The sequence below is a fragment of the Lissotriton helveticus genome, chromosome 4_2, assembly GCF_964261635.1.
Source record: "Lissotriton helveticus chromosome 4_2, aLisHel1.1, whole genome shotgun sequence".
Lineage (NCBI taxonomy): Eukaryota > Metazoa > Chordata > Amphibia > Caudata > Salamandridae > Lissotriton > Lissotriton helveticus.
In genome coordinates, this window is record NC_136064.1 from 106,391,706 (window position 1) to 106,419,036 (window position 27,331).

Sequence of the window (27,331 nt, forward strand, 5' to 3'; positions counted from 1 at the left end):
ACTCTCGATGGCAAAGATAGTTTTGAACAAAAACCCACATTCCATTTCATTGTCCTATAATGTATGAGGTTAGGCAGCCTTTACAAGAGACTGTTTGTTTAGCAGATGAAAACCCTGATTACAATATAGTGTTATATGCTGTGAATCGAGATTGCTCTCCTTCTTAAAAGTAATAAGAAATTTCTTGCAGAGATGGAATTTGGCAGAGCCAGACCATTGTTGGTTATGCTTTTTGAGTTTGTTGTAATTAATGTTGGTTTGCTGGTTGGTCATTTGAGAACCTACCTTTCAGTGTACGGTAGCCTGATAAGAATTGTAGCTTCAACAGGTTGTTACTTTTTACGGCCTTCCTATTGAATAGGTCTGATACTTGACAAAGGCTTCAATGCAACACATGCTACACACTAATAAGTTACCATTGAAGTTGTCATTAAGGATCGTCTGATCCTAGAAAATATTTCCACGATGGTCTTTAATTAATCTGAATGAAATATAACTTAGACTTGTTTTTATTTAACATCAGCAATAAGTAAACATTTACTAACAAGAGATGGTTTTGACTTCTACAAGCTAGAAGAACTATGAGCACATATATTGATTTCGAAAATATTTTAATACTTTTTAAGTGTAGATTGTTATGTATTAGAGTTAATAAACCACCACTCGGACAGCCCATAGAGCTTTTGCTGGCAAAAAGATAGAGATTGGAAATTAGATAGGTTAGAGGAGTCAGGCTTTCATATTTCTAGAAGATACATCACATGTTGATGGTTTTAAAAGGTTTTTTACATTTTCTTCAGTGGAGTTAGTATGCTGTTCAAGGCCTGCAATATTCCATGAACAAATAACAAGATCATTCTTTTGTCACTGCTGTCATATTCTGGCGATGTGTTGATCTGGTGTAGATGTTATGTTGATATGACACTCCGTAGATGTGCTTTTATTAACAGTGATGGGAAGAATTCAATTGACTGTTAAATCTGCCGGGCTCTTAAAATGGGTTCTTTTATTAAATGATCCGAAGGGAAAAGATTGATCATGCCGATATACTGGATATCTTAATATACGTATGGATATTTTAATTTAGCCACCTTTGATACATGCTGCCAGGTCGTTCTGCCTGGCCCAGATTTTATGTGGAATGATATCCGTCAACCAGGTAGTTTGAGTTGTCTCGCCTTTAGGAATCATGCCTTGAAAGAAGCTAACACTTGTTAGGTTACTGAGATTTATATCTTTCATTTCACAGAGGTGATTGAATAATTTCAAGATATTTTGGAGATTTCAAATATCAAGGAGTCCCTTTGATTCGTAGTTTGGAGTTTACTCTAAAGAGGTGCGTTCGAGATCAGTGTGATCTGGGGATGAATTTTCATCTGCTTTTTATTCAGATCTGCTGGAAAAAAACATTTTCTTTGTCGCAAAAGTATCACGAAGGGATCTCAAATGCCTTGGGTTTTGAATTATCATCTGCTACTCTATGCTGATCAGAATCACTACTGCCGTTAAATGGTGATTTAATGGAGCTTCAACAGCTGGCATGGTTGGGATAATAGTTTGAGTGCTAGAGAATGTTCTGGCAAGAATGTGAAATCTGTCAGCTATAGTTGAGTGATCAGTTTAGGAGATATCAGACTCCCTGGTGGCATTTACAGGCCTTGGAGCATTTGTTAATGAGTCTGGATTTTTTTGTATTTGCCTGTTGCTAGAAGGCAAGTTAAGTGTGCAATTGAGTGTGCCCTTGCATTTGATATCCAAGTTGGATCATCCTACTTTTGTGTCGAACAATCAAAAAGATTTTGACTGTTTAGGGCAATCAAGTTGCCGCTGTGATGAACAAGTTGACTTTGTTTGTGGTGTTTAAATAGTGGGAAAAGGTTTGATTTATTGATATGTGTGTTTGCTTCGATAGACAAAGTTACCTTAGGGTTAGTCGATTTTTTGTTCAGTTTTCTCAGTTATTTTTAAGCAATGCTTGCTGATAAAAGGAAGACATCCTTCACTTGGTACCACTGAAACAATCCCAGAATTGATGCACCATTTCACTCTGTCATTTGAAGGAAATTTGGTTTAATCTGATTTTTCATTTCCTGCCTGACCTAGGCTAGGTATGGGATGGTGAGCTCAGTACTAGTTGATATATTCTTTGAAAATTCTGGGCATCTGGTTATACTTGGTATAGCGTTAACTAATAAAGTGGTTTTGCTCAGGGTAGGGTTGATGCGTTATATTCACTTGAGTGCTGGGTTGCATTGATTTGAGATTTCCTAGGAAGAGTTGCTGCTGAATTATTTTAGATCACAAAGTATTCACTTATGCAGTTGTAATAGCAGTTGTCGGGTGGATTTGGGGTTTGAAAAGGTATGCTCAGACAAACTGGAATTAACCGCCGAGTTATTCGACTAAATACTGGGATTGATATTGTCTTTTTGTTTTGACCCTAGTACAAAACAGTCTTGAATGACTGCTTTGCAAATGTGGTTGTCTGCTGCTTGTGATCAACACATTATAGTGTTCAAGCAAGCGTCGGCAGGTTTATCCAAATTTGCTTTTCTGGTGGAGGACTGAGTTCTGGCTGGTGGGGGGTGTTGTAAGAAATGTGGCGATAAAGGTTGAATCCATTTGAAGGGCCCAACCGTGTCTAGAGCTATCCCTTAATGCAAAGACTCAGCTAGCTTATGCAGATTTTCTTTAGTGTCGAGTCTGTGATTTGACTTTAATTTTGAGACATCCCCATTAAAAGAAGCAAGTAATAAGGTGGTAAATAAATTGGGAGTAAATACTGGGAGACACTGATTTCAAGAAAATATAAAAGAAAAAAAAAAAAAAAGAGTCCAGGCTATACAACGCTCCAATTGTTCTAAGGAGTGATTTGCGTTAATAAATAAATTGAGAGTAAATACTTGGAGACACCGATTTCAAGAAAATAGTGCCAAAAACTATACTCCCGGACAAAAAACACTACAACAATTCTAAGGACTGGCTTTCGACTCCTACCTTTCCTGTTGTAAACGCTCTGCAATCAACATATGGGCGAACTGCGTGGAGCCAACCAGCACCACCCGGATCTGAAAGGATAGGCTAATGGAAAACGATTGCCAGGAGCAAATCCTGGTGTTCTGCTTGTACTGTCCTTCTTAAAGTCCCACTAAACAAACCATTTAAGCCACAAACTATGCCTGCAAAGGGCAAAAAGCAAACCACTTACCAACAGTGTCGCCCAAACGTCCACCCAGCTGAAACTATCCAGCCTTCTGCTCCTTAAAGGGCTGGAAGGAAGCTTTGCCTCTGAAAAGGCACCCGCACCTTGCCTCACACAGTAGAAACCAGCACGAGACAGGCAGGCTGGGTGAACAAAGGGAGTGAGGCTGTGGCAATGACCCTCCAAGTAGAAGAGCAAGCTATCTTCTCGGTTCGTTGGCTAAAAGCAGCAGAATACAGTGGCAGTACAAGCGCGTCAGTGTGAGGGTAAAAGGATGACAAGGAAGAGCGCACAAGTTAGAGCAAAAACTCAGGAAAGCTCAGGGCTAGGATGCTCAATACCAGAACAGTTCTGCACAGGCATGAGCAGGACTTCTCAGGCTTCCATTCATCTCAGCTTCCTGTGCACTCCAAAAATAGACCGTAACCTGTGATACTAAAGAGTAGAGCGTTGATGCACCTCGTAACAGTAATGGGCGGACATCAAAAACCAGGATGGTCCAAGCACAAATGTAAACATCTGTGCATCACACATAGTTTCTACACCCAGGGGTAACCAATGAGGCTAGTAAGACCCTGTAAGCTATACAACCATCAACCCTAGTCAATGTACACAAGACAAAAATATAAGTCTTTAAGAAAAAAAAAGCCTCCAGCATGGTACACAAACAATTTCCATAACTTCTCATCTTTCAAATTCCCATCTGTTAACAGCGCCAGAAATTATATCCTGCAGTTGGTAATACCAATTTAGTCCACTTTCCCAATCCCTACCCACACATATTCTTGGATCAAGAACACACCCAACAATCTAAAACAGAATTAGTTTGTCTTAAGCATATATGTACCCCCTTTTAAAACAACAACTATCAGGCTATAGCATATGAGAATATACTCCAAGACGAGATGAGCTTACATTAGCGATTGTTTGTTTAATCATTAGTTGGAGCTCCAGAGATGACTGCCGCATCGTCCACTGGTCCAAATTCTGCAATAAAGAACACAAGCCATTAAAGCAGTGAATAAGGGTGAGGCTTTCACTGTAATTTGGCGAATCTCCCTTCAAATCCAATGCAAATGCAATGCACCAGCCATCTTTGAAGACAGCTCTTTCAATCCATATTAGAGTGAGCTATCTACACAGCTAGGTTCTCATTTATGCACATAGAACTTTCATTATTTTTCAGTGAGTGTGAATCAGTGACATTCAAATACATCCCGCTCATATCAGCATTGACCTATATCTACTCAGTTTGTGCAAAGAAAACACAAATGTGAACGCATTGCTCCAGCAAATCACAGAGTGACCAGACATGCTTGTGCCCCTCCATGCTGTCAGTGGTTGCTGTGTCTCTAAACCTGTGAGAGCCAGAAAACATCTTGCTTGTGGGGTGGCTGGCGGGGGTAGTCAAAGGTCAGATGTTCAAGAGAATGATACGCAGACTTGCCTGAGTTTATGTGGCAAGTAACAAGCAATAAGCAGTAAGAGCTGCCAGGACACTGACCCTTTTTGGCAGGCGGAGTGGGATTTGTGTCTTGTGAAGGTATAATAGAAAATAATACAGAACTGATTGGTATTAAAGGGAGTGCTTTAAAGCACTTTTGGTCCCATTTTTTTTTTTCTCACTATTCGTCCCCACCATTTGCCACTCAGACAATTAATCATGCACATCACATGCCCCATGTTGAACTCCCCCTATCCTGCCTACTTCACTACTCGTCTGCGGGCTATGGACACAATGTATATGGTCTTAAAAAATCACAGAGAAATAATTCAGATTTGGCAAACAAATCATAGTAGAGAATTTAATAGTCGATCAGACAGTCCTTGTGCTTTTAAGTAACTTGCACAAATATCATCACTTGGGCCACAACTTGAGATATGTGGAATTTACAATCAGCACTTGCAATGGCAACAATTCTCTGGATAACAATGAACATGACAAAATATACTATCTTGGCATGATCTTAAATACTCTGGATATCATGGCCATATGTTTGAACTACCAATCAAACAAAATGGAGACTTGCTGCACACTTTCCTGCCTAGATCAGAAACCAACAAAAGTCTTGAACATCTTAACAGCCTCATACATTGGGAAAAGGGTGAGAAATAAGATCTATAATTTGCATGTGTTTCTACTGCACTAGTAACTTAAGTGAACTTAAGCCAAAACAGTGGGCAAGAATAAAATGGAAAGATCAAAGGCCTTCCACTCAAGATATTTTATTTGCACAAAACTCTTTGCCAACCCCACCACAGATGAACAACATTTTGGAGACAGAACTACTCTATAGCCCAAGCAATGCACACATGAGATCTCAGATTTAAAATCAGCTCCGTTGACTCACACTAATAATTCTACTAATGGTAAAGATGACCAGGAAAAGGTCACAGGAGATACTGCAGGGTACCCGACACAGAGAGAATGAAACAGACTTGAGGAAACTCATAATATTAAAAACAAAGCATTGGTAGTTTTGAAAGCACCATACAATAACCAAACAAGTGCTCCCAGTAATGCCTTTTCCTTCTTCCAGTACCAAGAAAGATTTCTTCAAGATCAATAAAAACGCCACGTGGTGTAGGGTATCTAGGACTATCTATGTGCTCCTCTTGCCCTGTCTGAAAGAGCCATTCAGTATGTGGGTGACATGCCGAACATGTGTCTGATGTTGTTGAGGTATGCCATGCACTATAAATAGAGACAAATTGACACTAGGAAGCCCCTTAGTAAAGTTTTAAGGCATCAGGATACACCAGAAAGTGTGGCCTGTTGCACAAGTCTGGTTGCAGGCTACACAGACTGTGCCCCTACCCATCTGCAATACAACCCAATACAGTGTGATTTTTAAAGTACACAGCTGCCCACCAGGTGTCCCTGAGCTAGAGGCAAAGACAAACAATCCACCACTCTTATTTACTAAATAGCCACGTCTTCGTTTCCTAAACTGCAGGTCAGAGGTCTGACGTAGGAAAAGCATAAACACATTCCAAGCTTTTGCTGGCAGGCGAAAGATCACCCAGCCTTGATCTTGCCAAAGAACTCGTTACAGAGATCAGGAGGCATCTTTAGATCTAAGGTTCTGAGAGGCCACATAGGGGATAAAGCCTTCTACCTACATACTTAGGAGCTGCCCCCTAAAAGGAACAAAACATAATGCTCACCACTTTCAAGAGGATCAGTTTTTCCAATCAGGAGCAGCTGTAATTCTTTTACTAGTGTCCTTAAAAGGTTTTGCCTAGGCACATTCATAATTAATCTGGCAGCAGCATGTTGTACCATTTCAAGGTATTTAGTTAGTTAGACCGGAAAGCCTAAGAACAGAGCATTTGTGTAGTCCAGATGGGGCATGATCCTCGCATGTGCTTTGATTTTACGCAACTCAAGCGGAACAAACTTTTTCTTCAAAGAACGCAATCATAAAAAGCTAATCCCTGCTAGGGATGCAATATGGGGACAAAAAGAAAACCTGTTGTCAAATTGGACTCAAAGATTTCTCGCAACCATAGAGGGAGATGAAGCTCTAACCAGTTCAAAGGAAGGTCACCAAACATCCGACCAACTAGACCCCTTCACACTGAACAAAAGAATCTCTGCTTGAGTAGAATTAAAGCATAGAAGGTTCTTATCCATCCGTTTAACCACTTCCAGAAAGCAGTGTTTAAATGCTGACTGTTTCCCCATACGGTTATCCCCGAAAGAGAAACGAAATTGTGGGTCATCTGCAAAAGATATAATCCGTAATGCACAAGTTACTACTTGTATAACGATATATCTGTAAGAGACATTAGTGAGTGATAGATTTCTTACCTTAGAATATCCCCAGGCGTCAGACTGGATCTGGAAAATTTTGCGTAGCAATACCCCTGCGCGTCGGCAGGCGTCGGCGGTGGCTCCGCGTCCGTCATCGGCGTCGTTAGCGCCGGAATGACGTCGGAGTACTTAGACGGCGCCCATGCACGCTGACATCAGTTCTGATACACAGCTTTTCCATGCCAGATACGCAGAGCCATGATAGAACCAAAACTGGTGCCATGAAACTAGGGCCCTGAAAGGGGATGACCTTAACCCTAGTGTGAGAAAGTGACTGAAATAAGACAGAAGGAGTAGTTTCTGTTCTGTAACTCCAGTTCTGTAGTAGGGGTATCTCTGTTATAGTCATAATCTAGTGAATAGTCCCGCCCATGTGCGTGGACCCCGGCAATCAAAAATAATCTCTTAAGTTGTCAAAAAATTGCAGAACTGCAAAGACACTTAAGAGAAAATTTAAAGACAAATAATGCAGCCTATATCCACAGGCTACACTGTCCAGTACTTCAACTAGAAATTCCACCAAAAATCCACAAACAGCAAAACCTGTCCAGATTTCCCTTGCCTTTACTGCAAAACCCCTCAGAAATGATAGAGAGGAAGGCCTGGACAGACAAGCCCCATAGGCTGCCATTATGTGGCTTAAACAGGATACTGTGCCTTTAAGGAAACCTTCTAGAACCTTCTCCCAGTATCCCAGAATGCATAGCAGGTCCCACTGACTTCAGTTCTTTTTGAAGGCGTAAAACGCCAGACCTGTAGCATTAATTACATGAACAATTCTCCACCGGGGAGGAGGGCGGGCGCTTATGACTATAACAGAGATACCCCTACTACAGAACTGGAGTTACAGAACAGAAACTACTCCTTCTGTAGTAGGGGATCTCTGTGTATAGTCATAATCTAGTGAATAGAATGGCAAGCCCATCCCCACACCAAAGCGGCGGTGGAGAAAGAACATGACGCCACTACTGTGCGAACAAATTCCGCAGCGAAGCCTGCCCAACCTGAGCGTCTGCCCTGGCATCAGAGTCCAGGCAGTAATGCTTAGCAAAGGTATGAACCGACTTCCAAGTGGCGGCCTTGCAGATTTCTGCAATCGGCACATTACGGAGCAAGGCTGTCGTGCCAGCTTTGCCCCTGGTGGAATGAGCCTTAGGCTTACCTCCTAAGGTCTTATTAGCTTTTTGGTAACACAATTGAATGCAGGACACAATCCACCTAGAAATGGACTGCTTAGAGGTAGCAAGACCCGTTCTGACTGATCCATAATTGACAAACAATTGGTCTGACCTACGAATATCTTTGGTTTTATCCAGATAAAATTTCAACACCCTCCTCACATCCAGGGAATGTAAAGATCGTTCCGCCGGAGAGGAAGGATTCTGAAAAAACGTAGGCAAAGTTATGGTCTGGTTGACATGAAAATCAGAAATAACCTTGGGAAGAAATTTAGGGTGAGTACGCATCACAACCTTAGCAGCATGAAAGACAGTATAAGGTTCAGTACAACACAACGCCTGAATTTCACTCACCCTGCGGGCCGATGTAATGGCCACGAGGAACGCCGCCTTCCAGGACAGGTGCTGCAACGAAGCCTTGTGAATGGGTTCAAAAGGCTCCTTCATCAATCTGGACAGCACCACATTCAATTCCCATGAAGGCGAGGGAAGCCTGACAGGAGGGAACACCTTCTTCAATCCTTCCAGAAAGTCTTTGATCACAGGGATCTGGAAAAAAGAAGTCTGTGAAGGGCATTTCCTGTAGGCAGTCAATGCAGCAAGATGAACCCTAATGGAATGAACATTAAGGCCAGACTGCGCCAAATGTAAAAGGTAAGGAAGGATGACATCTTCCTTGCAGGTCGTAGGGTCATGGTTCCTAGACTGGCACCAGATACAAAACCTCTTCCACTTGTAAGCATATGAAGTCCTAGTGGAAGGTCTCTTAGACTCCTTCAGTATGTCCATGCAATCCGCGGGCAGATTCAGATGTCCATACTGCACTATCTCAGGAGCCATGCCGCCAAACTCAAAGACGAGAGGCTGGGGTGTAACATCCGCCCCCCCGAACTTCGTGAGAAGGTCCGGCCTGCACGGCAACCGAATGTGAGGAAGGAGAGATCGGTGAAGCAGGTCCGTGAACCACCACTGCCTGGGCCACTCCGGGGCAATGAGAATCATCCGAGCCCTGGACCGGGCCAGCTTGATGAGTACCGCCGGAATCAGGGGAATGGGTGGAAAAGCGTACAGAAAGCTGTTCGACCAGCTGATCCATAGCGCATTCCCCAGCGACCCCGGCTGGTAGTACCTGGAGGCGAAGTCTCGGCATTTGCTGTTTTCGGCGGTGGCGAACAGATCTACGTCCGGAGTTCCCCACCTTGCGAAGACTTCTCCCAGCACTTCGTCGTTTATGACCCATTCGTGGTTTTCCTGAATGAGTCTGCTGAGTTCGTCCGCCTGAACATTCTGCACACCTGGCAGATGGGTAGCCGTCACCGTCAGCCCCCTGGCCAGGAGCCAGTGCCAGATCGTCTGCGCCTCCTGTGACAGAGTGCGAGATCTCGAGCCCCCCTGCTTGTTGAGGTAGTACATCGTGGTAGTGTTGTCCGTTTGCACAAGCAGGGAGCTGGTCTGGAAGGACGGAAGAAAAGCCTTCAGTGCCAAGTGAACAGCTCTGAGTTCCAGGAAGTTGATGTGATAAGTGGCCTCCACCGGAGACCACGTTCCCTGAATCTGCAGAGTCCCGGAGTGCGCTCCCCATCCCAGGAGAGAAGCATCCGTCACGACAGTCTGCGTGGGAATGTCCTTGTGAAAAGGAACCCCTCTGAGGAGATTCTCCGCCGAACACCACCACTTCAGAGACTGAAGAGCATGCAGAGACAGACGTATCCTGTCGTCCCAGGATCCTGTCCTCTGATCCCACTGGTCCTCCAAGCACTCCTGCAACGGTCTCATGTGCAGGCGTGCGTGCGGCGTCAGGAAGATACAAGAGGCCATCGAACCCAGTAGAGAAGACACCATCCTCACTGTTGTAGATGGAGTCGACATAAGAGCCTGAGCCTTCCGAAGGAGAGGTAATCGTCGCTCTTCCGAAGGAGGCACGCTTGCTGACAGCGTATCGATGGAGGCTCCCAAGTACTGTATGCATTGGACCGGAGTCGGGACCGACTTGGCCATGTTGATGTGCAACCCCAGCTTGTCCAAGAGAACGCACGTCTTCTGGAAGTGTGCTCGCGCTTCCGAGAAGGAGGATGCCTTGATCAACCAATCGTCCAGGTACGGGTAGACAAACACCTTGTTCTTCCGCAGGTGCGCCGCCACCACCGCCATGCACTTCGAGAATGTTCTCGGCGCAGACTTCAGTCCGAATGGGAGTACTGTGTATTGATAATGATTGGTGCCGACTTGGAACCGCAGGAACTTCCTGTGTTTGCGCGCAATGGGCACATGGAAGTATGCATCCTGTAGGTCTATGGCACAGAGCCAGTCCCCTTGTTGCAACTGAGGATAAATCTGATGCAACGACAGCATGCGAAACTTTTCCCTGCGAATCCACTTGTTTGCCTGTCGCAAGTCCAGAATGGGCCTGAACTCGTTCTTGTCCTTCTTGCGAACCAGGAAGAACCGGGAGTACAGGCCTCTTCCCCTCTGGGACAGAGGCACGTCTTCTATCGCCCTTTTCCTTAACAGGGTATCGGCCTCCACCTGGAGCTCTAGCAGCTGAAACCGCGAGCTGACCGGAGGAATCGATGGAGGCGGGCTGGTGAACCGAAGACTGTATCCATTGCAAACAATATTCAGCACCCACTTGTCCCGAGTAATTTTTCTCCACTCTGCCAGAAAAAATTGGATGCTTCCCCCTACCGGAGTGGGTAACGGATCCGGGGGAAGTAAGTTCCTAGGGCCTAGACCCAGCCTGGCCCTTGGGCGTCGGAGCCGACTGCTGGCCTCCCCTGCCCCTCTGGCGCTTCTGGAACGGCTTACGGAACTGTTGTTGCTGTTGCGAATGTCCCGAAGCCTGGCCACTTCCACGGCCTTGTCCACCGGACAGCCGTTGGAAAGAGCGGTACGGCTTCTTCGTCTCCTTAGGCTTCTCGAGGCCCACCGCCGTGAGCGTCTCGGCCTCCGCTTTCATGCGGGCCATCTCGTCGTCCGCATGCTGTCCAAAAAGAGACTTGCCAGAGAACGGCAGGTTGGCCACCCTCTGCTGTGCGTCCGGTTTCAGGGACGTAAGACGGAGCCAGGCGTGACGCCTCTGGTTGACCCCATGGCAAAACCCATGAGCAGCCAACAGGGAAGAGTCCGCTGCCGCACTGATGATCTGGTTGGCCACCAGCATCCCTTCACTCAGCACTTCCTGAAAATCCTCACGCTGTTCACGAGGCAAGTGCTCCGCAAAACGCTCAAGGGAGTCCCAGAGGGCGCGGGCGTACCGACCCAACAGCGCCGTGGCACTCGCAGCCTTCATGGAGGTGGCGGCAGTTCCACAGACCTTTCTCCCTGCCGAATCCATCCACCTGGACTCCTTATCCGGGGGAACCGTGGATGACGGAGCGGAGGCATGTTGTTTGCGTGCCGCCGTCACAATGACGGAGTCCGGAGGTGGTTCCGCTCTCAGAAAAGCCGGATCCGAATCCGGGGCCCGGTACTTCCTCAGCAACCTAGATGGCGCCGCCTTTGCCACCGCTGGGGTGAGGAAAAGGTCCATAGCTGGTTCCTCCAGGCCCGGTACCAGAGGGAGGAGAGGGCGAGACGAGTGTTTTTGGTGCAACGTCTCAAAGATCACGGACGTCTTCGGCGTGGGCACTGTCAGGGGTATGCCCAGCTTCGCAGCGCCCCTCAAGAGGACATCCTGGAACGCCACCAGGTCATCAATAGGGGACACCCTCGTATCCGGTGATCCCGACAGGGTAGGAGAACGATCCCTGGAGCCAGAGGATCCCGTGCGGGAGCGAGACTCGCGCCTCCTATGGCGGCGTCTCGACCGCGAGGACGATCTGTGTCGCGACCTGTCCCGTCTCCCAGAGCGAGAGCGAGAGCGAGACCTGCCAGTCCGTGGCCTCCCCACCGGTTTCCGTGGTGGAGTCTTCCTCGGAGCCTCCTTGGGCGCAGGTTTAGGGGTCCCCTTAGGAGGTACAGGCAAAAACGGCAGCGAAGTGGACCTCGGCGGAGGCACCTCCGGCTGCGGTGCCGGCCCACGCGGAGGGACCGGTGGCGGCGGGTCGTCCGCTGGAAGTGGAGGCAGCGTCGGAGGATCCTCTTGAGGCAGAGGAGGAGGAGGAGTGACCTCCTTCGGAACAGGTGTATGCGTCGACCGAGGCCGAGAAGGAGTGTACACCGCAGAGTACACCGTGCCCTGTGATCCTTTAGGCGAAGAGAGCTGAGAGCCCGCCCCTTCAGCCGGAGACCGCTTCCTCTTGCGTCCCCCACTGGAAGCAGTGTGACTCCTGGGACTAGAATCCCTCTTGCGACGTTTTGGAGAGCCAGACCGACTCCTAGACGTCGACCTCCGTCTGCTCGACGTCGAGCGTCGCTTTTCCGGCGTCGAAGGGCGTTTCCTTGACTCCGGCGTCGAACGCCGCCTCCGCGACGTCGACCTCTTCTTCCTCGGCGTCGAACGCCGATTCCTCGACGTCGAGCGCCGACTCCTCGACGTCGACCTCTTTCTTCTCGACGTCGACCTCTTTCTCCTCGACGTCGCACGCCTCCTCGACGTCGAACGGTCCTTCCTCGACGACGAGCGTCGCCGTCGTCGTCGTCTGGATGTTCTCGACGTCGAGGATCCCCTCGACGTCGACCGGCGGTGTCGCCTCGACGGCGAGCGCCGATGTCCATGACGTCGGTATGAAGCCCTCGACGTCGACGGCGGCTTCGTCCACGGTGGCTTCGACGTCGAGTCGTCCCGATGTCTCGACCCGGAGCCCCGGGGAGAAGGGGAGCACACCGCCGTCATCCCTCTCGACGTCGTCGTCGACGCTATCGACGTCGACGGAGACCGGGATCGCTTGCTGGGCTTCCTGCCTCTGGGGAGCCCCCCAGAGGCCTCAGCAGAGGCAGAGGGAACCTTCCCTGACTGCCCAGACCCACCTGCAGCCTGCAGGCGCCTCTCCTCAAGGCCAGACAGCCTGATCTTCGCCCTTTCCTTCAGAGTGCGAGTTGTAAACTGCTGGCAGATGACACACTCCTCAGGGACATGATCTTCAGGGAGGCAGACGATGCAGATATCATGTGGATCACCTCTGGCCTTCTTCCTCTCACATGCTGGACACTTCACAAAGAGGCCAGGCATTTTAGAGCCCTAAAACACCTGAAGCAGCACACAGAAGAGAAGAGAAAACCAAGAAAGTAAACTGCAACACTTTTAGAATGCAAAAGTGCCAAAACATGCAATAACCCCTTGAAACAAGGGAGAGCTCAATGCCAGGGTCCTGTAAGCAGGAGCCGGAAAAAAGAACTGAAGTCAGTGGGACCTGCTATGCATTCTGGGATACTGGGAGAAGGTTCTAGAAGGTTTCCTTAAAGGCACAGTATCCTGTTTAAGCCACATAATGGCAGCCTATGGGGCTTGTCTGTCCAGGCCTTCCTCTCTATCATTTCTGAGGGGTTTTGCAGTAAAGGCAAGGGAAATCTGGACAGGTTTTGCTGTTTGTGGATTTTTGGTGGAATTTCTAGTTGAAGTACTGGACAGTGTAGCCTGTGAATATAGGCTGCATTATTTGTCTTTAAATTTTCTCTTAAGTGTCTTTGCAGTTCTGCAATTTTTTGACAACTTAAGAGATTATTTTTGATTGCCGGGGTCCACGCACATGGGCGGGACTATTCACTAGATTATGACTATACACAGAGATCCCCTACTACAGAACCATACCTTTTTCAAACATCAAGGCGGCCTACAACAACCACGATCCTCTGCTGTTTCTCCTCAGACCCTCGAACGCGGTGGAAAGAATGACCCGGAAGTACAGGAGGAATCACCCGGAAACAGCAACGCAGGAACAGGAGACGCCTACAAAGAGGCGAAGGCGGGACAAACAGGGGTTCACGCGGAAGACGGAGGAAGGACTTTTTCGGCAGAGACGGAGAGAGAAGACGCGGGACCCGTTGAAGAGGCAGGAGCCCTTGGAGACCCGGTGCAGGAAGACGCGGGACCCGTTGAAGAGTTCCAGCCAGCCCATGAACCGGACCTCGACGAAGACAGCTGGTGTGAGGACTGGTGGTGTCCGGTGGATGCTGGAGAGCGGCCGTGACTCTGGGAAGAGTTACAGCAGGGTCGGTGAGTGCATCGACTCTAGGGAAACTGAGCGGGTGTAGGAGAGTAGGGTCTGCAATCCTATGATCACCCAGATTTTTGCTTTTTGCTTCACTGGTTTACGACTTTCCCTGGCTGTGGGCCTGCTAATCAGACCCACAGCCTAGCTGTTCTCTCTATTCCAAATTGTACCCAGGTACTGAATTGGCACTGGGCCCTCTCCAAGTCCCTGTACCCAGGGCTGAGGTGCACCCAGAAGTCTCCCAGGGGCTGCAGCATGTATTATGCCACCCCTGGGCTGACTAACTAAACAGACACAACTGGCTGCTTGACAGCTGGGGCAAGGTGGTGTAATCACCCTTTGCTTTAGATATAGTATACCTATATCTAACCCTCAAATGGACACACAGATCTCCGATCAGTCACTCCTATGGCAGGCCTTAACAATCCTGAAGGCAGAGTGCTTGGAATCGTGTGAGATGGTGCTCTGGCATGAGCTGAGCCTGTCTGCGGCTTTCGGGATCTATCCCTTAGCCGTTTCCATGATAGCGTCAGACCATATACTCTTAAGTGCCTTATAATCCTCGCGGTTATGGTAACTTTGGACTGACATTATCTAAACATGTCGTGTAAGGTGTCATACGCTTTGGAATACTACCCCCTCGCCAGTTCTGGCGACGGGGGTAGCATTCCACCCCTCTAGAGGGAGAAGACATGTTGGTAACCTGTAACCCCGGTTAAAGTCAGACATAGCCTCAGCTCCACAAAATGGATGCTGCCACCGAGACACAAGTCTGCCCTCCTGCTGCTGGGAGTCCTTCCAGCAAACGGAGGCCTGGACAAAGGGTTTCCTGTCAGGGGCGGTGCCAGCACCGTCCCAGACAGGATTTTGTGTATCCTAGGTAGGCAGGGCTTTAGAGGAAGGTGACTGCAAGTGGCACCCCGGTGCTCACTGTGCATAGGCCGGCTTGAACCAGTTCCAGGGGCACTCCAGCCCCTGCTCTGGGGAAAAGCCCGCCAAAGGAGAGGGGTGTAACCACCCCCCTCCTAGTCCCGCCCATAGGGCAGGACTTAGTCGCGTACCAGCCCCCTTTTGCAGGATAAAGGTAGGAGCTGGCCCCCTTCCAAATTAGATCATCTTTGAATCCTGAAACTACTTTCCACGAAAGGAACTTGTAACGGGGGGGGTCCCTGTCCCGGACCCCCCCCTTGTACCTACTCATGTATCTCCTCTCTTTACGCAGCACACGGATACCTGGAAGACTGCAGACATCGTATGCAGTCCTGGGACCGACACTGAGGAAGACTGTTTCTTTAAATGGGCCGATCCAGATGCAAGCACGGCCCCCTTCGACGAGGTAAAACACCCCCAGGAACTCAGACAGGTGTGTGATACACCCGGAGGTGGCGAGTGGAGACTGGAGAGCGAAGGCGGAGCGGAGCGGAGGACGAGCGTGGAAGGAGAGGACTGGAGATATCGAGAGGACGGCGCGGAGGAGGACGAGACGAAGAAGGAGGACGAAGGCGAGTGGAGAGGTGCGGAGGAGCTGTGCAGGAGCGGAGACCCGACGGAGCGAGAAGGACCGAGACACAGCGACGGAGCAGAGAAGCAGGAGAGAGACACCCGCGACAAGCCAGGAGGCCCACGGGAAGGCGGATCGCCCAGCCACGCTTCTCGGGAAGTGTGGCTAGGACAGGTACGGTCACGTTTCCTGGGTTGGGCCGGGAGGAGGCGGAATTCACCCCAGTGAGCCAAACCGTGCACGGTAATCCCCGGAGTCACCCCCCCCTCACATAGCACCTCCAAGATAGCGGGATTTTAAAGAGCACGAGTGTTCCCTCCCCACCCCCTCCTTGTGTGGAATTTCGAGTAGTGGACAACCCAGTAATATTGGTCTCCCTTTTTCTTTGTTTTCCATCGGAACCCGGCTCGTGGGCCACAACGGCGGAAGCCTGGACTTCGACTCCCAGAAGACACCGCGAGATCAGGAGGCGGGGTCTGGAACGGGAGGCGACGGAAGACGCAGCGAATCCCCTTCCGTTCTATCGTATACCAGTACAACAGCGAAAACTGTACAAAACAATAAAACCGGCTTTGCCCTCTATCCAGGTGTCTGTGGATCTATTAGGAAAACCTCCCGAACTCCCACAGAACTCTCGACTTCTTCTAAAGATTTCTCCCTTGTGACTAAGGAGTAGTCACCCTGCAGCAGCAGGCACCATCCAAGCATCGCGGTCTGCTATAAGTCTCCTCACCGGATCAAGACTGCCCAGCTCGACGAGAACCGGCTTCCCTGGCACCTCTGACCTCAACCTGCATCATCAGCCAAGCTGTGATTCGTGGGTGTGACGAGACCTCGAGGGACCGGCCATCTTCCAAGACTGCACGACGCTTGTCCAGCACGACCACCGAGTGACCCTCGACTGAGTGCTTTGGGGTAAGAGAAGCCCCGACCCTGAGCAGCTCCAGCACCGAAGTTCAGCCCCCTTGCATCCACGAGATCTGCGTGGGGCCCTTCTGCTCTTTGCTGCTCACCGCGTTGTCCAGGTCACTTGCCCTTTGGCTAGTGGCCCTCTGACGACGAACTTCGACGACAAAGACCGCTGGTCTGGTTGATCCAGACTGGCCCTCGCTTCCCTCCATCAGAGAAGCACCCTGGACCCTCCTGGTCCACTCCAGACGCCATTTTAAGTCCACCGCGTGGGCTTGCATTTGCCAAGACTTGTTGCCCCAATCCTGGGTCCAGCGACGTCTACAGCAGATACCACCGTGGGACAGCTCGCCCCCCCCATCCTGGTCGCCGACAACGCCTCCTGGTCCGAGAGACTGCAGAGCCCAGCGTCGCCCACTCACCTGGTCGAGGTGACTTCACCCGGTGCCATCCTGGTGCCCATCTAATCACTGGCTAGTGATTCAGAACTTGGTCCCCTCTGCTTACAGGTATCCATCTTCACTGATCCAGGCTTGGATCACCACGAACTTCTTCACTGGTCGCCTGCCAGCAACTTCTTTCTTCAGGCTCCACAGACTGCAACGAGGATCTCCGACGTCTTTTCAGCCCTATGCAGCCGCAGCCCCTGGGCTAGGTAACCTGAGCATTTCGGTGCTCCAGCATAGTCTTACTATCTAAGTGTCAGGATCCTTTGTCGTTTCAGCTCTACCTAGTCGGGTTCGCCCGAGAACACTAACTTTGCTTTTACTAGCCTCCATAGACTTTTTCCCGCCTTACGCATGAGAGTTCCCACTCTGCACACGACGTCCCTAGGCCTCCCACTTGCAATCTGAAGGTTCAGGAGATTAGCCCTAGCGATTCTAAAGCCTATGAGAATAGTACTTACCTGCTAGTAATTTCGCATTCCACTTGTGTAGTATATGGTTTTTCGTGCCCCTCGGGCATTTGTGTAAATTGGAGACTAAGTATTTTCTTAAGAGTTTTGTTGTGTGCTTAGCTCCCTGTCTCATAAAGAGCCAGGGTAGTCTTGTTAGAAATAAATATACGTTTATTTTCATAACAACTTGTGTGGTGTCCTTTCACTTGGTGTTCAAGGGGTATATGTGATGGTAAAACAGCTGGCTTAACACGCCCTCTAGAGTTTAGCCTTAGACTGCTCGTATCCATGCTACTAGGATAGCTGGTCTATAAGGTTGACTTACAACCAATCATCAATAAGGGTTGTTTGGTTTGATACAAAGTGCTCACTAGAATAGTGAACATTATATATCAGGCCAACTTCTCACATTGGTGAGCAGCGGTTGGGATTTGAGCTTGCTGTTTTACCACACGTATCCCAAGAATATCATTTGAAAGATCACACAAGTACTAAGGTACATATAACTTAGCTTAGAATACTCTGAGTTCTACTGAACCAGTTGTTGTAGCTCCTAGGGCTTAGCACACCCTAAACTACAACTCTAGCAAGGGATCAGTAGGCAAACAAATAGTGTAGGTAAGTGCACCACTTACACCTCACTAGAAAAGCATGTCTACCCATGGAGAGTCTTCAGAGACTCCCCTAGTGGTTATTGACCCTCCACAGGTCAAATCAAGATATGCAGCTCTCAGTTTCCAGGAGATGAGACAAGTGTGTACCTCCAGGAAACTGAAACAGGGGTCTAACCCCACCATTCCCTTTCTGATAGGTCTCTTAGAGACATATGATGCTAGGAAAGCTTCTCAGTCAGATGGGAATATGCCAGCCCTAGAGGGTACCCTTGGTGATCCAGACCTCCTTGACACTGATGATGCAGTTGAGGAGGAGGAAGAAGAGGAAGTCTCTGGGGATGAGGCAGACAAGGATCCTGAGTTAGTCAGCAGACTCACTAGGGCCAACTTAGACCTACATAGGGGAGGAGCTGGGGGACCCCCAGTACTGACCCTAATAAGGCCTAACATTGGAGTGAGAAGAGATAGATCTCCTTCTAGGGACTCCAATAGATCTCTGCACTCTAATGCCTCTTCCCAGAGGAGGTGGATTTCTCCACAGAGGAGATTTACTTCCCCTCAGAGAATAGAGCATGAAGCAAGGATGAGACAAGCTAATCTGAGGATTGAAAGGGAAGAACTTGCCCTGGCCAAAGAGAAGCTTGCCTTTGCAAGAGAGCAGCAGATGAGTGGGATACTTCCCACTGGTGGCAGCAATCTCCCTAGAGATAAGGAAAGGAGTTTAGATACTGAACACCTGACTAAGATAGTGCCCCCCTTTAAGCAAGGGGATGACATCCAAAAGTGGATGGCTGCTTTGGAGAGGGCCTGCACTGTCCAGTGCATCCCCCAAAGTCAGTGGGCAGCTATATTGTGGCTCTTCTTTGAAGGCAAAGGTAGAGATAAGCTCCTCACTACAAGAGTTGAGGATGCTAACAACTACCAAGTCCTGAAGAACACACTGGTTGATGGGTTTGGCTTAACCACTGAACAGTACAGGTTGCTGTTCAGAGACACCCAGAAAACTCAGTCTCAGGATTGGAATGACTTTGTTGATTGTGCCACTAAGGCTTTGGAGGGCTGGTTGCTGGGTAGCAAGGTTACTGATTACACAGGGTTGTATAATCTGATCATGAGAGAACAGATTTTAAATAATTGTCAGAACCAGTTGTTGCATCAGCACCTTGTTGATTCAGATCTGACCTCTCCCCAAGAATTGGGAAAGAAGGCAGACAGATGGGTCAGAACAAGGGTCAAGCAGAACCAGACTCAGAACCAGGGTGGTCAGAAGAAAGCAGACCAAAAGGGTAGTAACAAGAGTGAACAAAATGACCAGAAGTCTTCAACAGGTCCCCAACAAACCAAAGAGGGTGGGGGTCAGGCTTCACAGCAGAAAAAGAAGACTCAAGAAGGCCAGTCAAAAAGGTGGTGCCAGTACTGTAAAAGTAAGTCTCACTGGTTTTGTGAGTGCACCAAAAGAGGAGGGCAAACTCCTACCACTACAGCCCCTAAGGCAACTGCACCCCCTAGTACAGTCAGTAGTGGTAGTGCACCTCCCAAGGGATTAGTTGGGTTAACCTTGGGAACTGAGGGGTCTGACAACTTAGTTGGCACACTCACTCAGGCTGTCCTTGTCTGTACAGGGGATATAGATATATCCCCTGATGCAAGTCCCAATACATTGGGCAAATACAGGCAGACACCTTTATCCGCATGCGTGCGGGCGGAATTCCGCTCGTACGCTGACTTTTTCAAAAGCGCACTTTACGTGACGAGCTGGGCTCGTCATGAGCGTGCGAGGAGGCTACCTCATGACGAGCCCAGCTCGTCATCAGCGTCGAAGGGGTTAATAAATGGAAAAATGGCTCAGGCCTACAGGGACACTTGTGCCAGTGTCACAATGGTGACACCTAACTTTGTGGACCCTGGACAGATCATGCTAGGTCCAGAGTACCTAGTGACCAATGCCAGCAATGTCACTACCCACCATAGTATGGCAATTGTTGATTTCTCCTGGGGAGGGGTAAGTGGCCCAAAGAAGGTTGTGGTTAGTTCAGACCTCCCAGTAGAATGTCTGTTGGGCAATGATTTGGAAACATCCCTATGGTCAAAAGTGGAGCAGAGGACTCACATGGAAATGTTAGGCTTGCCAGCACATGTGCTTGCTGTGACTAGGTCACAGGCAAAGAAATGCCCCACTGAACAGGTGCTGGATCCTGGAACAATAGACCAGACACCTCCCAAGAAGAGGAGCAGTAGGGTTAAGGCATTGCCTTCCCCCTTGCCCCAGGTTGTGGATCAAGTCTCTGAGGGGGCTGATCTCAAGGAACTGAGGGAAACTGAGCCTAAAGAGCTTGAACCTGATCAGGTTGAGTTTCTGGGCTCAGGGGGACCCTCCAGGGAAGACCTGGGAAAGGCTCAGTTGGACTGCCCCTCACTTGAACCCCTCAGACAGCAGGCTGCTGCTGAGGCTGCAGGGAATGCCACAGGTACCCACAAGGTATACTGGGATGATTGACTCCTCTACTCTGAGTCAAGAGACCCCAAGCCTGGTACGACCAGGAGGCTGGTCATCCCCTTGTCTCAGAGAGGTTTCCTTCTTACCTTGGCCCATGAAATTCCCCTTGCAGGTCACTTAGGCCAGAACAAGACGTGGGACAGGCTTGTCACACACTTTCACTGGCCTCACATGAGTGAAGATACCAAGGAGTTTTGTGGCTCCTGTGTCACTTGCCAAGCCAGTGGCAAGTCAGGTGGCACAACAAAGGCCCCCCTCATACCACTACCTGCGGTGGGGGTACCCTTTGCGAGAGTGGGGATTGACATTGTTGGTCCAATGGAACCCCAGACAGCATCAGGGCACAAGTTTATACTGGTGGTGGTGGACCATGTCACCAGGTATCCTGAAGCTATTCCCCTTAGGACCACTACAGCACCTGTTGTGGCAAGAGCCCTAATTGGAGTGTTCTCCAGAGTGGGCTTCCCTAAGGAGGTTGTCTCTGACAGAGGTGCAAACTTCATGTCAGGATATCTGACTGCAATGTGGAAGGAATGTGGTGTCAACTACAAGTTCACCACACCCTATCACCCACAGTGCAATGGGCTTGTTGAGAGATTCAACAGGACCCTCAAAGGGATGATTCATGGACTACCTGAACCTCTCAGGAGGAGATGGGATGTCCTGATCCCCTGCCTCTTGTTTGCTTACAGAGAGGTCCCACAGAAGGGGGTTGGCTACAGCCCTTTTGAACTTCTGTATGGGCATCCTGTAAGAGGACCCCTTTGTTTGGTAAAGGAAGGATGGGAGAGACCTCTCAAAAGCCTGGAACAAACATTGTGGACTATGTACTTGGTCTCCGCTCCAGGATGGCTGAGTATATGGAAAAGGCATCTAAAAACCTTGAGGCAAGCCAAGAACTTCAAAAAGCTTGGCATGACCAAAAGGCTGTCCTGACTGTGTACAAGCCTGGATAGAAGGTGTGAGTGCTGGAGCCAGTGGCCCCAGCAGCACTCAAAGACAAATGGTCAGGGCCCCACACAATCATTGAGCAAAAGGGAGAGGTCACCTACCTGGTGAACCTTGGAACTCCCAGGAGCCCCCTCAGGGTGCTCCATGTAAACAGGCTCAAGGCATATGTCGACAGGAAGGACATGGGCTTGCTCATGGCCACAGATGAGGGACAGGAGGAAGAGAGTGACCCTCTCCCAGACCTGCTCACTCAGAATCCTGATGATGGATCAGTAGATGGTGTTGTCTTTTGTGGCAACCTCTCTGAACATCAGCAACAGGATTGTAGACAAGTTCTGCAATCCTTTAGACATATGTTCTCTCTGACCCCCAGTCAAACTGATTGGTGTACCCATGAAGTTGACACTGGAGACAGCCTGCCTGTCAAGAGTAAAATCTACAGACAGCCTGATCATGTCAGAGACTGCATCAAGACAGAAGTGCAGAAAATGTTGGAGCTGGGAGTCATTGAGCCCTCAGATAGCCCTTGGGGTAGCCCAGTGGTTCTAGTGCCAAAACCTCACACCCAGGGTGGTAAGAAAGAGATGAGGTTTTGCGTAGACTACAGAGGACTCAATGCAGTCACTATGACTGATGCCCACCCAATACCAAGAGCAGATGAACTTATAGATAGATTGGCTTCTGCCAACTACTTAAGTACATTTGACCTGACAGCTGGGTACTGGCAAATCAGGTTAGCTGAGGAGGCCAAGCCCAAGACAGCATTTTCTACCCCTGGTGGGCATTATCAATTTGTGGTAATGCCCTTTGGTTTGAAAAATGCACCTGCCATCTTCCAAAGGCTGGTGAATCAAGTTCTCACTGGGTTGGATGACTTCTGTGCAGCATATCTTGATGATATAGCTGTCTTTAGTTCCACCTGGGAGGATCACCTGGTCCACCTGAGGAAAGTGTTAGAGGCACTGCAAAAGGCAGGTCTCACTATCAAGGCCACTAAGTGCCAGATAGGGCAGACACAGGTTGTATACCTGGGCCACCTTGTAGGTGGAGGCCATGTTCAACCCTTGGAGAGCAAGATACAGGCCATCAAGGACTGGGCTCCTCCAACCACCCAGACTCAGGTTTGAGCTTTCTTGGGCCTGACTGGTTACTATAGGAAATTTGTCAAGAATTATGGGTCCATTGTGACTCCACTTAATGACCTGACAAGTAAGAAGATGCCAAAGAAAGTTCAGTGGACAGCAAGCTGTCAGAAAGCATTCAATGACCTAAAGCAGGCCATGTGCACAGCACCTATCCTAAAGAGTCCAGACTACTCCAAAACATTCACTGTCCAAACAGATGCTTCTGAGTTGGGTGTGGGAGCTGTTCTATCTCAGCTGAATTTTGATGGTAACGACCAGCCCATTGCTTTTATTAGCAGAAGGCTGACCCCCAGAGAGAAAAATTGGTCAGCTATTGAGAGGGAGGCCTTTGCTGTGGTTTGGGCCCTGAAGAAGTTGAGGTCATACTTGTTTGGCACTCACTTCAAGATTCAGACCGACCATAAGCCCCTCTAAATCAGATGAAGGGTGAAAACCCCAAACTACTTAGGTGGTCCATTTCCCTACAGGGGATGGATTTTACAGTGGAGCATAGACCTGGTACTGATCATGGCAATGCTGATGGGCTCTCCAGGTATTTCCACTTAGAGCAAGAAGACTCACCTGGTCATGGTTAGCTTATTGTCCCAAAGTTTGGGGGGGGGTCATGTAGGAGAGTAGGGTCTGCAATCCTATGATCACCCAGATTTTTGCTTTTTGCTTCACTGGTTTACGACTTTCCCTGGCTGTGGGCCTGCTAATCAGACCCACAGCCTAGCTGTTCTCTCTATTCCAAATTGTACCCAGGTACTGAATTGAAACTGGGCCCTCTCCAAGTCCCTGTACCCAGGGCTGAGGTGCACCCAGAAGTCTCCCAGGGGCTGCAGCATGTATTATGCCACCCCTGGGCTGACTAACTAAACAGACACAACTGGCTGCTTGACAGCTGGGGCAAGGTGGTGTTATAACCCTTTGCTTTAGATATAGTATACCTATATCTAACCCTCAAATGGACACACAGATCTCCGATCAGTCACTCCTATGGCAGGCCTTAACAATCCTGAAGGCAGAGTGCTTGGAATCGTGTGAGATGGTGCTCTGGCATGAGCTGAGCCTGTCTGCGGCTTTCGGGGTCTATCCCTTAGCCGTTTCCATGATAGCGTCAGACCATATACTCTTAAGTGCCTTATAATCCTCGCGGTTATGGTAACTTTGGACTGACATTATCTAAACATGTCGTGTAAGGTGTCATACGCTTTGGAATACTACCCCCTCGCCAGTTCTGGCGACGGGGGTAGCATTCCACCCCTCTAGAGGGAGAAGACATGTTGGTAACCTGTAACCCCGGTTAAAGTCAGACATAGCCTCAGCTCCACAAAATGGATGCTGCCACCGAGACACAAGTCTGCCCTCCTGCTGCTGGGAGTCCTTCCAGCAAACGGAGGCCTGGACAAAGGGTTTCCTGTCAGGGGCGGTGCCAGCACCGTCCCAGACAGGATTTTGTGTATCCTAGGTAGGCAGGGGTTTAGAGGAAGGTGACTGCAAGTGGCACCCCGGTGCTCACTGTGCATAGGCCGGCTTGAACCAGTTCCAGGGGCACTCCAGCCCCTGCTCTGGGGAAAAGCCCGCCAAAGGAGAGGGGTGTAACCACCCCCCTCCTAGTCCCGCCCATAGGGCAGGACTTAGTCGCGTACCAGCCCCCTTTTGCAGGATAAAGGTAGGAGCTGGCCCCCTTCCAAATTAGATCATCTTTGAATCCTGAAACTACTTTCCACGAAAGGAACTCTCGACTTCTTCTCAAGATTTCTCCCTTGTGACTAAGGAGTAGTCACCCTGCAGCAGCAGGCACAATCCAAGCATCGCGGTCTGCTGTAAGTCTCCTCACCGGATCAAGACTGCCCAGCTCGACGAGAACCGGCTTCCCTGGCACCTCTGACCTCAACCTGCATCATCAGCCCAGCTGTGATTCGTGGGTGTGACGAGACCTCGAGGGACCGGACATCTTCCAAGACTGCATGACGCTTGTCCAGCACGACCACCGAGTGACCCTCGACTGAGTGCTTTGGGGTAAGAGAAGCCCCGACCCTGAGCAGCTCCAGCACCGAAGTTCAGCCCCCTTGCATCCACGAGATCTGCGTGGGGCCCTTCTGCTCTTTGCTGCTCACCGCGTTGTCCAGGTCACTTGCCCGTTGGCTAGTGGCCCTCTGACGACGAACTTCGATGACAAACACCGCTGGTCTGGTTGCTCCAGACTGGCCCTTGCTTCCCTCCATCAGAGAAGCACCCTGGACCCTCCTGGTCCACTCCAGACGCCATTTTAAGTCCACCGCGTGGGCTTGCATTTGCCAAGACTTGTTGCCCCAATCCTGGGTCCAGCGACGTCTACAGCAGATACCACCGTGGGACAGCTCGCCCCCCCATCCTGGTCGCCGACAACGCCTCCTGGTCCGAGAGACTGTAGAGCCCAGCGTCGCCCACTCACCTGGTCGAGGTGACTTCACCCGGTGCCATCCTGGTGCCCATCTAATCACTGGCTAGTGATTCAGAACTTGGTCCCCTCTGCTTACAGGTATCCATCTTCACTGATCCAGGCTTGGATCACCACGAACTTCTTCACTGGTTGCCTGCCAGCAACTTCTTTCTTCAGGCTCCATAGACTGCAACAAGGATCTCCGACGTCTTTTTAGCCCTATGCAGCCGCAGCCCCTGGGCTAGGTAACCTGAGCATTTCGGTGCTCCAGCATAGTCTTACTATCTAAGTGTCAGGATCCTTTGTCGTTTCAGCTCTACCTAGTAGGGTTCGCCCGAGAACACTAACTTTGCTTTTACTAGCCTCCATAGACTTTTTCCCGCCTTACGCGTGAGAGTTCCCACTCTGCACACGACGTCTCTAGGCCTCCCACTTGCAATCTGAAGGTTCAGGAGATTAGCCCTAGCGATTCTAAAGCCTATGAGAATAGTACTTACCTGCTAGTAATTTCGCATTCCACTTGTGTAGTATATTGTTTTTCGTGCCCCTCGGGCATTTGTGTAAATTGTGCGACTTTAAGTATTTTCTTAAGAGTTTTGTTGTGTGCTTAGCTCCCTGTCTCATAAAGAGCCAGGGTAGTCTTGTTAGAAATAAATATACGTTTATTTTCATAACAACTTGTGTGGTGTCCTTTCACTTGGTGTTCAAGGGGTATATGTGATGGTAAAACAGCTGGCTTAACACGCCCTCTAGAGTTTAGCCTTAGACTGCTCGTATCCATGCTACTAGGATAGCTGGTCTATAAGGTTGACTTACAACCAATCATCAATAAGGGTTGTTTGGACTGATACAAAGTGCTCACTAGAATAGTGAACATTATATATCAGGCCAACTTCTCACAGCGGGTGGGAAACTGAGCGGGTAGCGAGTGGGAACAGTAGGAGGAGGGACTGTTTAGAGCGGGTGTATGTTGCTTTGTTTTGGGTTCACAGTGCTAGAGCGTGATAAATATAGCGAGACACACTCGAAACAGGTCTGCGCAGCGCACTGTTCTTTGCATTGGGCAATAGATGAACACCCGTAATACCTCCTCTTAAGCACATGGTGAGCACTCTGATTGTTCGACCCCAAGCACCATAAACAAAGTCCTAAATTCTACTGTAAAAGTTCTCTATTATGTGCATGCTCCAGCACCCTTATAATGACTGATAGTGACACAAAGGTGTGGTGAAGGGAAACGACGTCTCTCCGAATTCATTATAGTTATTCTCACGGACCCCTCGTTTGTTCCTTCTCTCTCTATTGAGCCACCGGGGAGACCTACCACGTCCAGAATACAAGGAGAAGACCACACGGGACCCCTCATCACCTGACACTTCCCCAGACACCTCAGAAGAAGAAGACCATTTCGAAGAAACCTTCAAAGTTCCTATCACACCATCCTTTTCTTTAAATAAACCTTCTTCCTTTAAACCACCACTACAGCCTCCACGCCTGTTTATCAGACCCGCTCTCTTACACCTAGATATCGGTTTGCAGAACGGGGTGGATGGATGGGTCGGTAAGGAATCTATCACTAACTAATGTCTCTTACAGATATATCGTTACACAAGTAGTAACTTGAGCATCTGAAAGAGACATGTTAGTGATAGATTCCTTACCTTAGAATAGAAACCCCAGCAATACCAAGCCCGTGGAGGGTCTGCGAACCAAAAATCACACCAGAAAGTCCTGGAGGACGGAACGGCCAAAGAAGCCATCCCTCCGGACTTGGCTGTCCAGGCAATAGTGTCTTGCAAACGTGTGCAGCGAGGCCCACGTAGCTGCCTGGCAAATGTCCTGCAAGGGCACTCCTCGGCCCAGGGCAGAGGTAGTCGCCGTGGCCCGTGTGGAATGAGCCCTTAGTCCAACAGGGGGCTCCTTATTAGCCAAGGAGTAACACGCCTGGATACACAAGATGATCAACCGAGAGATGGTCCGCTTGTGCACCGCCTTTCCCTTCTTAGCGCCCACGTAACCAACAAAGAGTTGGTCATCCACCCGGAACTGGCGTGCGCGATCCAGATAGTAAGAGAGCGCACGTTTTGGGTCCAGACGCTGGGGCCTCTCTTCCTGAGGCA

General features: G+C 49.4%; 1 protein-coding gene across 9 annotated transcripts in view; it reads right to left on the reverse strand.

Moving 5' to 3' along the window:
* MED12 (mediator complex subunit 12) overlaps positions 1–27,331 on the reverse strand; it is a 614,738-nt gene that overhangs the window by 219,974 nt on the left and 367,433 nt on the right. For all 9 annotated transcript variants that reach the window (XM_078640219.1, XM_078640216.1, XM_078640215.1 and 6 more), the window contains one exon: positions 4,118–4,189. In XM_078640219.1, coding sequence (XP_078496345.1) covers positions 4,118–4,189 — 72 coding nt within the window. The remainder of the gene's footprint in view (positions 1–4,117; positions 4,190–27,331) is intronic.